The sequence below is a fragment of the Phascolarctos cinereus genome, unplaced genomic scaffold (assembly GCF_003287225.1).
Source record: "Phascolarctos cinereus isolate Bilbo 61053 unplaced genomic scaffold, phaCin_HiC Scaffold_2;HRSCAF=192, whole genome shotgun sequence".
Lineage (NCBI taxonomy): Eukaryota > Metazoa > Chordata > Mammalia > Diprotodontia > Phascolarctidae > Phascolarctos > Phascolarctos cinereus.
In genome coordinates this window covers 239,077,344-239,090,308 of record NW_027555625.1, presented here as the reverse complement: position 1 = coordinate 239,090,308, position 12,965 = coordinate 239,077,344, and the positions used below count along the sequence as shown (strand labels likewise).

Genomic DNA, 12,965 nt, shown 5'->3' with positions numbered 1-12,965 from the left:
TAAGTGAGCAGAATCAGGAGAACCACAACAGTGTAATGCCATACAACTTTGAAATACTTTGACCTGTGATTAGTGCCATGACCAACCAGGATTCCAGAGAATTCATGATGAAACTCCTATTCAGCTCCTGAGTGAGAAGTAATGGACTCAGGGTGCAGATTGACACATATTTTTTGGACATGGCTGATTCCAGAATTTATATTGGTTTTTGTTTTTTCAATGAGTGGAAAAGAGAGAGATAAGGTGGAGTTTGCTAATTGAAAAAATATTTTTTAGTAGTGAAAGGTACACTATCTTTTAATTGTTTTTAAAAAATACATTTGAGTTTTCTTTAAGGGTAGCTTATCTATTGCAGTCTTATAGCTTTCACATAGCCTTTTTTTCCCTACCATAAGACTTTTAAGTATCAAAAGTCACAGTAGTGAAAATAATGTATAATGTGATATATCGTATTTTCTCAATTTAATGTTTACCTTTTCTAAACTAGGATACTAAATCCTGTGTCCACATTAAAAGGAAGAAAAAGATAATAGTATGGAGATTCCATTTACTGTTGATACATTTTTTTTGCAAAGTATTCTTTCTTTGTTGCAGGCATCCTAATATTCTGAGATTATATGGTTATTTTCATGATGCCACAAGAGTTTACCTAATTCTAGAATATGCACCTCGTGGAGAAGTCTATAGAGAGCTTCAAAAGCTTTCCAAGTTTGATGAACAAAGAACAGCTACTGTAAGTTTTAGCTAATTACCCAATGGGCCAAATAGTTTCTAAATTTTTTTTCCTTTTTAGGTTCTTTAGTAATATAACTTTTACTGTAATAGAATAGACTCTGCATTTTAGATTTAGTTACACAAATAAGAAGATTATTTTAGATGGGTAAACCAAAACAGTTTGTGTATCTTAATGTGATAATGGGATTTTCACAGAATTTTGAGTTGTGAAGGGCTCTCGGAGATCATCTAGTCCAACCTGTACATCAGTAGGAATCCTCTCCATTGAACAAGAATATTAAGCCTTTAATGTGTGTCAAACAATGCTAAGCACTGGAGCCACAAAGAAACAGAGGTTAAAAACTGCCTGCCTTCAAGGAGCGTACGTTCTCATTGAGGGAAAAAAATGTAAATAACTTGATGAAAGATAACCTATGAGGGGAAAGCCCTCTCAGCTGGAGGACCAGGCAAGGTTTCTTAAAGAGAGAAGGTGGAACTTGAGTTCAGTGTTAAAGGAAGCCAGAGAAGTAAGAGGCAGAAGGGATGGGGCAGAGAATTTTAAACTTGGGGGATGGCCAATGCAAAGAGGATGAAGGACTTTCTGAGGCAGTTCATTCTACTTGGGGACAACTCTAATGAGAAGGAAAAAACTTCCTAAAACCTGATTCTGGACCTTTTGCCTACTGCTCCTCTTTCTGCTTTTCTGGTGACAAGGAGAACAGTTTAACATGATACAAGCTATTGTGTAATTACAGATTTTTTTTTCCAGGCCAAATAAATCTGGGTAGCTAGGTGCCAGGTCTAGAGTCAGGAAGGCTCATCCTCCTGAGCTCAAATCTGGCCTCAGACACTTACTAACCATGACCCTGGGCAAGTCACTTGACCCAATTTACCTCAGTTTCCTCATCTGTATAATGAACTGGAGAATGAAATGGCAAACCACTCTAGTATGTTTACCAAGAAAACCTCAAATGGGTCACAAAGAGTTGGACACAACTGAAAACGATTGAACAGTAAACAACAAATTTCCTAAATGAGAATCATGGTTTTGTTTTGATTTTAAGACTAGGTCATAGTAGTTGCTATAGAAGATGCAGGATCATGGATCTAGAGCTGGTAGGAACCCCAGAGTCTGTCTTGTTCATACTCCTTCCCCATCTTCTCTCGAAATTTAACATATGAAGAAATCAAAGCCCAGGGAGCTTAAGTGACTTTCCCCAGGACATAGAAATAATAATCAGTCAATAAGCATCACATAAATAAGAGGCATTCTGTTACATGCCAGGCATACAAAGGCAAAAACACAGTGCCTGTCTTCAAGGAATTCATATTTTAATAGGTGAGACAACATGCAAGCAACTATGTACTTACATGTATAGTGTAAATGTGAGGTAATCTAACAGGGAAAGGCCTTTTACCAAGAATTTTGGATTTGTTGTGAGTGTTAAGGGAAACCCAAGGAGGTTAAGAGGTAGAGGTGAGGAGGAGAGAGCATTCTAGACATGGGGGACAGCCAGTGCAAAGGCACAGATATGGGAAACCAAGTGTAGTATGTGAGGAAAGGTAAGTAGATCATTGGTATTGGATAGTAGAATATGTGGGAGGAGTAAGGTTATAAGAAGACTGGAAAGGCATGAAAAGGCCAGGATGTGAAAGACTTTGAATGTTGAACAGAGGAATTTATATTTGATACTGGTGGTGATATCAGGAGCCATTGAATTGAATAGGTGGGGTTCACGTGGTCAGCCCTGTACCTTAGGAAGATCACTTTGGCAGCTAAGTGGAGGATGACCTAAAGTGGGGAGAGACTTGAAGCAGAGAGACCAACCAGAGGGCTGTTGTGTCCAATTAATTTGAATCTATGTACTCTGACTCCACATCCAACAAAATAGCCTCATTGGCTTTTTCAACAGAATAATTATAGGGACTTTATTAGTGACTTTCATGTGTATAGTTTTCAATTCAGCAAAAATCAAAGAAGCAGTTCACATAGGTTTCCTTTAGTTGAATCAACTACTCAAAATGGAATCATTTTAGGAAATAATTTGAATAGGCAAAAATCTACTTTACCTAGAAATTCTCCAGTATGAAACAACTTAAAGTTTGTAGAGTTAGGGAATAGCTTTTTATGTTTTAATCTTTGTACAGCTCAGCAACAGCCAACTTTAATTTTGGCCCTGATGTATTTTGAAAGAGTCAAAAAGCCTATGATTAGAGCAGGGATTCTTAATAATGGGTCTGTTGATACATTTCAGAGAGTCTGTGAACTTGGAGTGGAAAAAAAATTAAGTATTTTCATTAATATCTAACTGAAATTTGGCACTTCTTTCTTTCTTTCTCTTTTTCAATATAAATTTATTTATTTTTAGTTTTCAATATTCATTTCCACAAGTTTTTGAGTTCTAAATTTCTCACCCCTCCCCCACCCCAAGATGGCATGCATTCTGAATACCCCTTCCCCTGGTCTGCCTTCTCTTCTATCTCTCCCCCTCCCTTCTCTTATCCCCTTCCCCTTCTATTTTCCTGTAGAGCAGGATAGACTTCTGTACCCCATTTCCTGTATTTCTTATTTCCCAGTTGCATGTGAAAACATTTTTTTAAAAACATGTGTTTTTAAAACTTTGAGTTCCAAATTTTCTCCCTTCCTCCCTCCCCACCCACCCTCATTGAAAAGGCAAGCAACTCAATATAGGTTGTACATGTGCAGTTATGCAAAACACTTCCTTAGTAGACATGTTGTGAAAAACTAACTCTATTTCCCTTAATCCTATCCTGCCCTCCCATCTATTCTATTCTTTCTTGTGACCCTGTCCCTCCTCAGAAGTATTTACTTCTGATTACCCTCTTTCCCAATCTGCCCTCCTCTCTATCACCCCCTGCTCTCTTGTCCCCTTCTCCCCCTATTTTCCTGTAGGGTAAGACAGATTTCCATACCCAATTGAATGTGTATGTTATTCCCTCCTTAAGCCAAATCCTATGAGAATAAGATTCCCTCATTCCCTCTCACCTTCGCCTGTTTCCCCTCCACTGTGAGAGACTTTTCTTTTCTGTTTTTTTTGTGTGAGATAATTTATCCCATTCTACCTCTCCCTTTCTTCTCCGAGTATCATCCTCTCTCATCCCTTAATTTTATTCTCCAGATATGACCCCTTAATCTTCAACTCACCCTGTGCCTTCTATCTATCTATCTATATACATATACAATTTTTTTCCTTCAACTACCCTAATACTGACAAAGTTCTCAAGAGTTACAAATATCATCTTTCCATGCAGGAATGTAAACAGTTCAATCTTAATAAGTGTCTTATGATTTCTCTTTCCTGTTCCACTTGAGTCCTGTATTTGAAAGTCAAATTTTCTGTTTAGCTCTGGTCTTTTCATTAGGAATGCTTGAAAGTCCTCTATTTCACTGAATGACCATTTTTTCCCCTGAAGGATTATCCTCAGTTTTGCTGGGTAGGTGATTCTTGGTTGTAATCCTATCTCCTTTGCCCTCCGGAATATTATATTCCATGCCCTGTGGTCCTTTAATGTAGAAGCTGCTAAATCTTGTGTTATCCTGATTGTGTTTCCACAGTACTTGAATTGTTTCCTTCGGGCAGCTTGTAATATTTTCTCCTTGACCTGGGAACTCTGGAATTTGGCTACAATATTCCTAGGAGTTTTCCTTTGGGGATCTCTTTCAGGAGGAGATCTGTGGATTCTTTCAATTTCTATTTTGCCCTCTGGTTCTAATATATCAGGGCAGTTTTCCTTGATAATTTCTTGAAAGATGATGTCTAGGCTCTTTTTTGATCATGGCTTTCAGATAGTCCAATAATTTTTAAATTCTCTCTCCTGGATCTATTTTCCAGGTCAGTTGTTTTTCCAATGAGATATTTCACATTGTTTTCTAATTTTTCATTCTTTTGGATTTGTTTTACAGTGTCTTGATTTCTCATAAAGTCACTATCTTCCAATTGCTCTATTCTAATTTTTAAGGAAGTATTTTCTTCAGTAATCTTTTGGACTTCCTTTTCCATTTGGCCAATTTTTCTTTTTAGGGCATTTTTCTCCTCATTGGCTTTTTGGACCTCTTTTGCCATTTGGGTTAGGCTGTTTTTTAAGGTGTTATTTTCTTCAGTATTTTTTTGGTCTCCTTTAGCAAGCTGTTGACTTGTTTTTCATGATTTTCTTGCATCACTCTCATTTCTCTTCCCAGTTTTTCCTCTACTTCCCTTACTTGCTTCTCAAAATCCCTTTTGAGCTCTTCCAAGGCCTGCGACTGATTCATATTTTTCTTGGAGGCTTTGGATGTAGGAGCTTTGATTTTGTTGTCTTCTTCTGGTTGTATATTTGATCTTTTTTTTCACCAAAGTAAGATAATATAGTCTGACTCTTTTTGTGCTGCTTGCTCATGGTCCCAGCCAATTACTTGAGTTTTAAACTCTTTGTTAAGGTAAGAGTCTGCTTCCAATGTGGAGAGTGTGCTGTCCCAAACTTCAGGGGTTTGTGTAGCTGTTTTCAGAGATACTTGTAGGGACCTGTAAATTTTCAGTTCTTGCAAGGTGGTATGATAAGGGGCAAGGTGTTTACTCCTTTCCTGGCCTGTGACCACAAGTATTCCTTTCTGTCCCATAACTGTGAGGAGGGGTTCCTCTCCACAACCACTACAAGCTCTACCATGCCAGCACTCCTCCTCACCCCAGCACTGCTGCCCAGAACTGTGACCCAGATCCACACACGGGCAAAGCAAGAGATTCCTGCCTCAGCACTGGCAAACGGGTCCCTGTAGTCCCTCTCTGATGAGCCACTGGATTCCCCGTCAGTCTGTGAGTCGGAAGCTTGAGAAGCAGCTGGCGCCCCCCCCCCCCAGCCACGCTCTTGGGGAATGGAGCTGAAACCCCGCCTTCCTCTCTGACCACCCACAGAAACAGACTTTTCCCACTGACCTTCTAAGTTGTCTTTGGCATTGGTGGATTGAGGAGTCGGGAAACCTCCACAGCTGCCCGCGATTCAGTCCTCTGAGGCCGGCTCCAGGTTTGCTGCGGCCTGCGCGCCCACGCTGCGCTGCGCTCCCAACCCGGCGCAATACACCTTTCTGATCAATCATCCAGGTTGTCTTGGGCTGGAAATTTGTTTCACTCTGTCTTTTTGTGTGTTCTGCTGCTTCAGAATTTGTTTAGAGCCACTTTTTATGAGTATTTGGAGGGGTTTGGGGGAGAGCTCAAGCAAGTCACTGCTTTTACTCTGCCATCTTGGCTCCGCCCCTCCCCTCTTTCTTTCAATTATGAATTAAAAAGCAAACAACAAAACCTTAATTATGAGAAGGGGTCCATTGGCTTTACCAGACTGTCAAAAGGATCCATGACACTCAAACGGGTAAGAACCTCTGATACAGAGATTAATACTTGTTGAAAGGAGGGAATAGTGTTAATCTTTGTCACTGACTCAGGCTTATTTATCAGCTTTATTTATTTTCTAAATTACTTACCTTGTTTCTATTGCCTGTGGTTCCTTTTTCTTTGTAGTTAAAATTTACCTGAGCACACCTACCTGAAGGTGGAAAGAACAAAATATAAAACTGGCAATTTTATGAAATTAAAGTGACTAGTTTTTACTTATGATTTAAACTTTTGTGTGTATCATCCAAGAATAACCATTGATATGTTGTGATTCTCTCTGTTGTAAATAAGTTTCTGGGTGTTGGAGTCATTTGTAGAAAGAGGGCCTTTGTTTTAAGTTAGTGTTGTAAAAATGGTGGTAGATGCATTAAAGAAAAGACAAGTTCTAGAACCAGTGCTATTACTGTTGTCTGCCCTAGAAGTTCTTAGGAGAGTTGAAAAAGACTCTTTAGAGATCATTTAATCCAACTTTCATTTCCTACATGAGAATAATGACCCCAGAGAAGTAAAGTATCTTGCCCAAGGTCACATGACTACTAAGTGCCAGATCCTGGAATTGGACAGTAGACCTCAGACTTCAAGCCCCAAGTGAACTTCTCTACTGTACCATTCTGCCTTTGTCAATAAGGTGCCTGTTAACCTTCTCTGCTAAAATGCTAGTATGGATTGGGGGCAGTTGATATTTCTCCAAATAGGGGGAATCTCTAGTTCTTTCTCCCTTTCCTATTACTGCCTTATGCTCTCCCTTCCCTTATCAAAGATCAGATGATTCTTAGTATATTTTCATAATAAATAGCACTTAAGGATGAATAAATCATTAGCAAAACTTTGGGTCAAGAGGCTCATAGTTAATTTTGTGACTTTTATCACTTTTTTCAAGATTTGTGAAAATATAAAATATTGAGCTATTTGACCTTTCACTTAGAAGGTTTCTATAATTAAATTGCTTGACATAACTTAAATATTGACTTTCCCACTGACCTTTTTTATTAGTATATCACAGAGCTGGCAGATGCCTTATCATACTGCCACTCAAAAAAGGTGATTCATCGAGACATTAAGCCAGAGAACTTACTACTTGGATCAGATGGAGAGCTGAAGATTGCAGATTTTGGCTGGTCAGTTCACGCTCCATCATCTAGGTAAGAGTGTAACTTTAAACTGGGCCTTTAGCTTGATTTGTTTGGCACAAGCCCTTCCTGTTTTGTCTGTGTTCTAGACCTGTGATTTCACTGGGTAAGACTCCTTGAAGTTGAAGATTTGAGAGTAGTCCTCTGGCACTGAATGTTTAAGTTGGGGGTGGGGAACTGGGGAACCTGTGGCCTCAAGGCTACAAGTTTTCCACCCCTGGTTTAAGTAATGTGATCAGTATGTATTAGAGTCTGAACTTGAACCCAGGTATTCCTGAGGCCTAAGTTTTATAAATTACCCACCTTATTTCTCCTGCCTATGTTTGATTTCTCTTCACTGTGCTATACTGCTCTTGGTATACCGGGGAATTGTTAAGGTACTAGCTATGTGCCCAGTACCACTATGAGAAGGAAGAACATTATCTAACTTGAAAAACTTACTTAATAGATTTTTCAGGAGGATCAAGCATTGCAATATTCAAACAAGCAAAAAGTCTTCAAATAGTCAAACTTTGAAGTTGAATAGGCTACAACTTCTTAATCATGTAGGGATATGTGATGTATAATCCAGTTGCTTGCCTTCTCAATGAGGGTAGGTGAGGAGGGAAGAAGGGAGAAAATTTGGAACCCAAAGTTTTAAAAATAAATGTTTAAAAAATTGTTTTCACATGCAACTGGGAAATAAGATATACAAGAAATGAGGTATAGAAATCTATCCTGCCCTGCAGGAAAATTGAAGAGGAAAGAGATAAGAGAAGGGGGTGGGGAATAGAAGGGAGGGCAGATTAGGGGATGGAGTATTCAGAGTGCATGCCATCTTGGGGTGGGGGCAGGAATGAGATGGGGAGAAAATTTGGAACTCAGAATCTTGAAGTGAATGTTGAAAACTAAAACTAAAATTAATTAATTAAAAATAAATAAATAAGAAATAAAATGAAGGGATGTGTGAATTCCTTGGCTCTGTTTTCACTCTGTGAAAGTACCCAGAAGAGTGGACCATTGGATAGAATTTTACAACTTTTAACAAAGTTGACATAAATTTTTGCCCTTTTAAGGGTCCTTTTTCAAGGTAAAATATGCCTGGAAAGCAGTGGTAAAGCAAGTTGAGTATATGGTGTTGCATTTTTCTGTTTAACCTGCATCATTAGTGGTAACCATTAAGTATGTAAAAGCAAGAAGTGAAAAACTGTTTTTATAAAATAAGGGCTGGAAGTGACCTTAGACCCCTATTTTTGTGTGTGTGTGTGGTGAAAACCTGAAGCATCATCAGATATAGGAATTGCTTTAGTATAACACCTCTTTCCACTGATGCCTATCAGGTACTCATCTAACATAGAGTCTTAGACCCTTCCACTGCACTGGGAAATTAAATGATTTATTTGCCCATGATTATAGAGCTATTGTTTCAAATGCAAGACTTGAACTAAGGTCTTCTTATTCCAAGGCTAGACCACTGTATTTTATACTATGTAGCCTCTCAACCCTAGACTGTAGGCTAACTCCCTAATTTTATAGGTTAGAACATGAGGCCCAGAGAGATGACACGATTAACCAATCGTGCAGCTAGCTAGCAACAGAGCAGAAATTAGAATCCAAGCGTATTCAGCATTGAAGGAGCAAGTGGGCCAGCTTAAGTGTGAAATTAGAAAAACCTTGCTTGATAATAGGAAACTTGCAGACTCATTTGAATTGAGTAAGTAAGGGTTTTTTTGTCTTTATTTTATGAATATGAATAAGAAAACAAAACTTGCTGACAAGTGGGCTTTTTACTAACCTAACCTTTCAATTGTAGGAGGACAACTCTTTGTGGCACACTTGACTATTTACCTCCTGAGATGATTGAAGGCAGGATGCATGATGAAAAAGTAGATCTATGGAGTCTTGGAGTTCTGTGCTATGAATTTCTAGTTGGAAAACCTCCTTTTGAGGCAGAAACATATCAAGAAACTTACAGAAGCATTTCAAAGGTAAAACATAACTGAAAAGAGCCCATCACTCAAACTGTAGTTTCTTTATATAATATGGTTCACTTTGTGGGGGGGGAAGAGGTGTTAATCAAGCCTACTAAGAATAGGGTATTCTTAAAATACTCCATTTCATATCTTTTTCACCACCGTAACTTCACGGTACATCACCTCTTCCAGTCCTTCACTGCTGCTGTGCAGTTTTTCTATTTTTGCATTATTGACTCTTGATCTTCTTCCCCACAGTGACCATCCTAAGCCTTTTTCATCTCTTCTCTTCACCAACCATGCTTTGCCCCCCATCTCTGCAGCTGACGTCTGAGCTACCTACTTCACTCAAAGCAGAGAAGCCTCCCACAAGAAACCATTCCTTATCTAAGAAGAAAGATGCTCCTTATCAGGGTTTTACCTTGACTGCTGCAATGTCCCTGTGTTCCTTTTTGCACCTCTTCTAGTACCTTGTTTTTGTTTTTAATCAGTTCCTGTGCCTTTTCACTTTCCCTTCATTACCATCTACTGATTATCCTTTTCTTATGCACTCTTCCTCTTGACTTCACTCTGTGTACAGGGAATCATATTTCCTCAGTCTCCTTTGTGTGTGACTTTGGGTTGTCTCTGTTTCTCTCCCTGATCAATCATATAATCTCTTAGTAGGTTCTTTTGGTTCCATCTGCACTTTGCTTCACATCCATCCTCTTTTCTGGTTCCCACTTCCCTCTCCCTAAGGAGTTCTTACCACACTATGTGCCTGAATTATGAAAATAGCCTGCTTCTGTGGCTTGCTACTTTTCTTTTGGCTAATATTCTGTTGATAGATTATTCTTTCTTACATATAGATCTGAACACATTACTCTTCCTCAAATTTTCCATGTCCTACATATCTTTTTACCTTCTGAGTAAAGTATAGGCATCTCTGCCTAGCATTCAGGGCCTTCCACAACCTGGTGACACCTTGCCTTTTCAGCTTAATCAACTCTTTTACTTGCTTCCATATACTTTCCTTCTGCCTTCTGCTCTTTCTTTGGATGTGGATAGCATTTTCCATCATGAGGCCTTTGGAGATGTCTTAGATCCTTGTATTGCTGAGAAGAGTTAAGTCTGTCAATACTAGTTATCACACAATGTGGCTGTTACTGTGTACAACATTCTCCTGGTTCTGCTCACTTCACTCAGCATCAGTCCATACCAGTCTTTCCAGGTTTTTCTGAAGTCAGCCTGTTCATCATTTCTTATAGCACAATAGTATTCCATTATATTCATATACCACAACTTGTTCAGCCATTCCCCAATTGATGGGCATCCTCTCAATTGCCACCACAAAAAGAGCTGCTATAAATATTTTTGTACATGTGGGTCCTTTTCCCATTTGTTTGATCTCTCTGGGATATAGCCCTAGAAATGCTATTGCTGGGTCAAAGGGTATGCACATTTTGATAGCCCTATGGGCATAGTTCCAAATTGTTCTCCAAAATGGTTGGATCACTTCACAACTCCACCAACAATTCATTAGTGTTCCAATTTTCCCACATCTTCTCCAACATTTCTCATTTTCCTGTTTTGACATGTTGGCCAATCTGATAGGGATGAGGTGGCACCTCAGAGCCATTTCAATTTGCATCTCTCTAATCAATAGTGATTTAGAGCATTTTTTCATATGACTATAGATGGCTTTAATTTCTTCATCTGAGAATTGCCTGTTCATATCCTTTGACCATTTATCAGTTGGGGAATGACTTATATTCTTATAAATTTGACTTAATTCTCTATATATTTTAGAAATGAGGCCCTTATCAGAGAGACTGGTTGTAAAAATTCTTTCCCAATTTTCTACTTTCCTTCTAATCTTGGTGTGCATTGGCTTTGTTTGTGCAAAAACTTTTCAATTTAATATAATCAGAGATGTCCATTATCACCACTGTTGTTCAATATTGTACTGGAAACGTTAGCTTTAGCAATAAGAGAAGAAAAAGAAATTGAAGGTATTAGAATAGGCAAAGAAGAAACAAAGCTATCACTCTTTGCAGATGATATGATGATATACTTAGAGAATCCTAGAAAATCAAGTAAAAAACTACTTGAAATAATAAACAGTTTTAGCAAAGTTGCAGTCTATAAAATAAACCCACATAAGTCATCAGCATTTCTGTATATTACCAACAGAGCCCAACAACAAGAGATAGAAAGAGAAATTCCATTTAAAGTTACTGTAGACATTATAAAATATTTAGGAGCCTACCTCCCGAAACAAACCCAGGAACTATATGAACACAATTACAAAACACTTTTCACACAAATAAGGTCAGATCTAAACAACTGGAAAAACATCAGTTGCTCATGGGTAGGCTTAGCTAATGTAATAAAAATGACAATTCTACCTCAGCTAATTTACTTATTTAGTCCCATACCAATGAAATTACCAAAAAAAAATTTTTATATAGTTAGAAAAATAATAAGATTCATTTGGAATAACAAAAGGTCCAGAATATCAAGGGAACTAATGAAAAGAAATGCAGGGGAAGGTGGCCTAGCCATTCCAGATCTTAAATTGTATTATAAAGCAGCAATCATCAAAACTGCTTGCTACTGGCTAAGAGATAGAGTGGTGGATCAGTGGAATACGTTAAGTAGGCAAGACATAGTAGTCAGTGAATATAGTAAACTATAATTTGATGAACCCAGAGACCCCAGCTTCTGGGATAAGAACTCACTCTTTGACAAAAATTGCTGGGAAAACTGGAAAAGAATATGGCAGAAACTAGGCATAGATCAAAATCTCACGCCATATATCAAAATGAAGTCAAAATTGCTCCATGATTAAGATATAAAGGCTAATACTGTAAGCTGAGTGGGAGAGCAAGGAATAGTTTACCTGTCAGATTTATGGTGAACAGAAGAATTCATGACCAAATAGGAGACAAAGAACATTACAAAATGCAAAATGGATCACTTTGATTACTACACTTTGAATTGTTGATTCATATGATCTGTTTTTCTTCTAGGTTGAATATAAATTCCCTGACTTTGTAACAGAAGGGGCTAGGGATCTCATTTCAAGACTTTTGAAGCATAATCCTTACCAAAGGCTGACACTAAAGGAGCTCCTTGAACATCCTTGGATCATAGCAAATTCTTCAAAATCACCAAGCAGCCGAAAAAGCAAAGAATCAAACAGTACAAAATCTTAAGAGTCTTGCCCTCTAGGAAATTTGAGCCAAGGTTACTATGTTGCCATACAAGAAATGCTACTGAAGTGGGATATAGTTTTGGGAAATTGCCTTCTGTCTGGGTTGTTGAAGGGGAAAAAAATTAACTTGAATCGTCAGTACTTTAACTTGCACTAGTTGTAATCTTCAATTCTGTGAGTTAAGTGAGAAAATTCAACTATATGTAAACATCATTCTGAAGTAAGACAGTTGAAGGAATAAAAGCAAACACAAAGTTGCTTATTGGCTCAGTCTTCTGAGGCAGGTTGACACAGAGGAGCTGCCAAAGAGCCTGTGTTAAGGTGCCCTAGACACAGAATGTTGAAATTGCTGAGAAAGTTGGACTACAGTTGTCCTCATCTTGGTGTCTTTTTAAGGACAGTGCAATAACTTCCCAATAACTCTAAGTGGTGGTGTTGTTTTTTAATTTATTGGGCAGATGAGGCTTTTGTCATGTGGTCTGAATCTGAACAAAACTGGTAAATCTCTACGAACACTGATTTTCTTTTCTATGCTGTTTGAATGTTGACTGTCCTACCAATTTATTAAATAAAGACTTGTTTAAAAGCA

General features: G+C 38.3%; 1 protein-coding gene across 1 annotated transcript in view; it reads left to right on the top strand.

Moving 5' to 3' along the window:
* Positions 1–12,965, top strand: part of AURKA (aurora kinase A) — a 24,404-nt gene extending 11,439 nt beyond the window's left edge. Inside the window, 4 exon segments of the mRNA XM_078149877.1 lie at positions 595–733; positions 7,092–7,240; positions 9,021–9,195; positions 12,192–12,965. Of these exon segments, the coding sequence (XP_078006003.1) occupies positions 595–733; positions 7,092–7,240; positions 9,021–9,195; positions 12,192–12,377 (649 nt within the window). The 3' untranslated portion in view covers positions 12,378–12,965.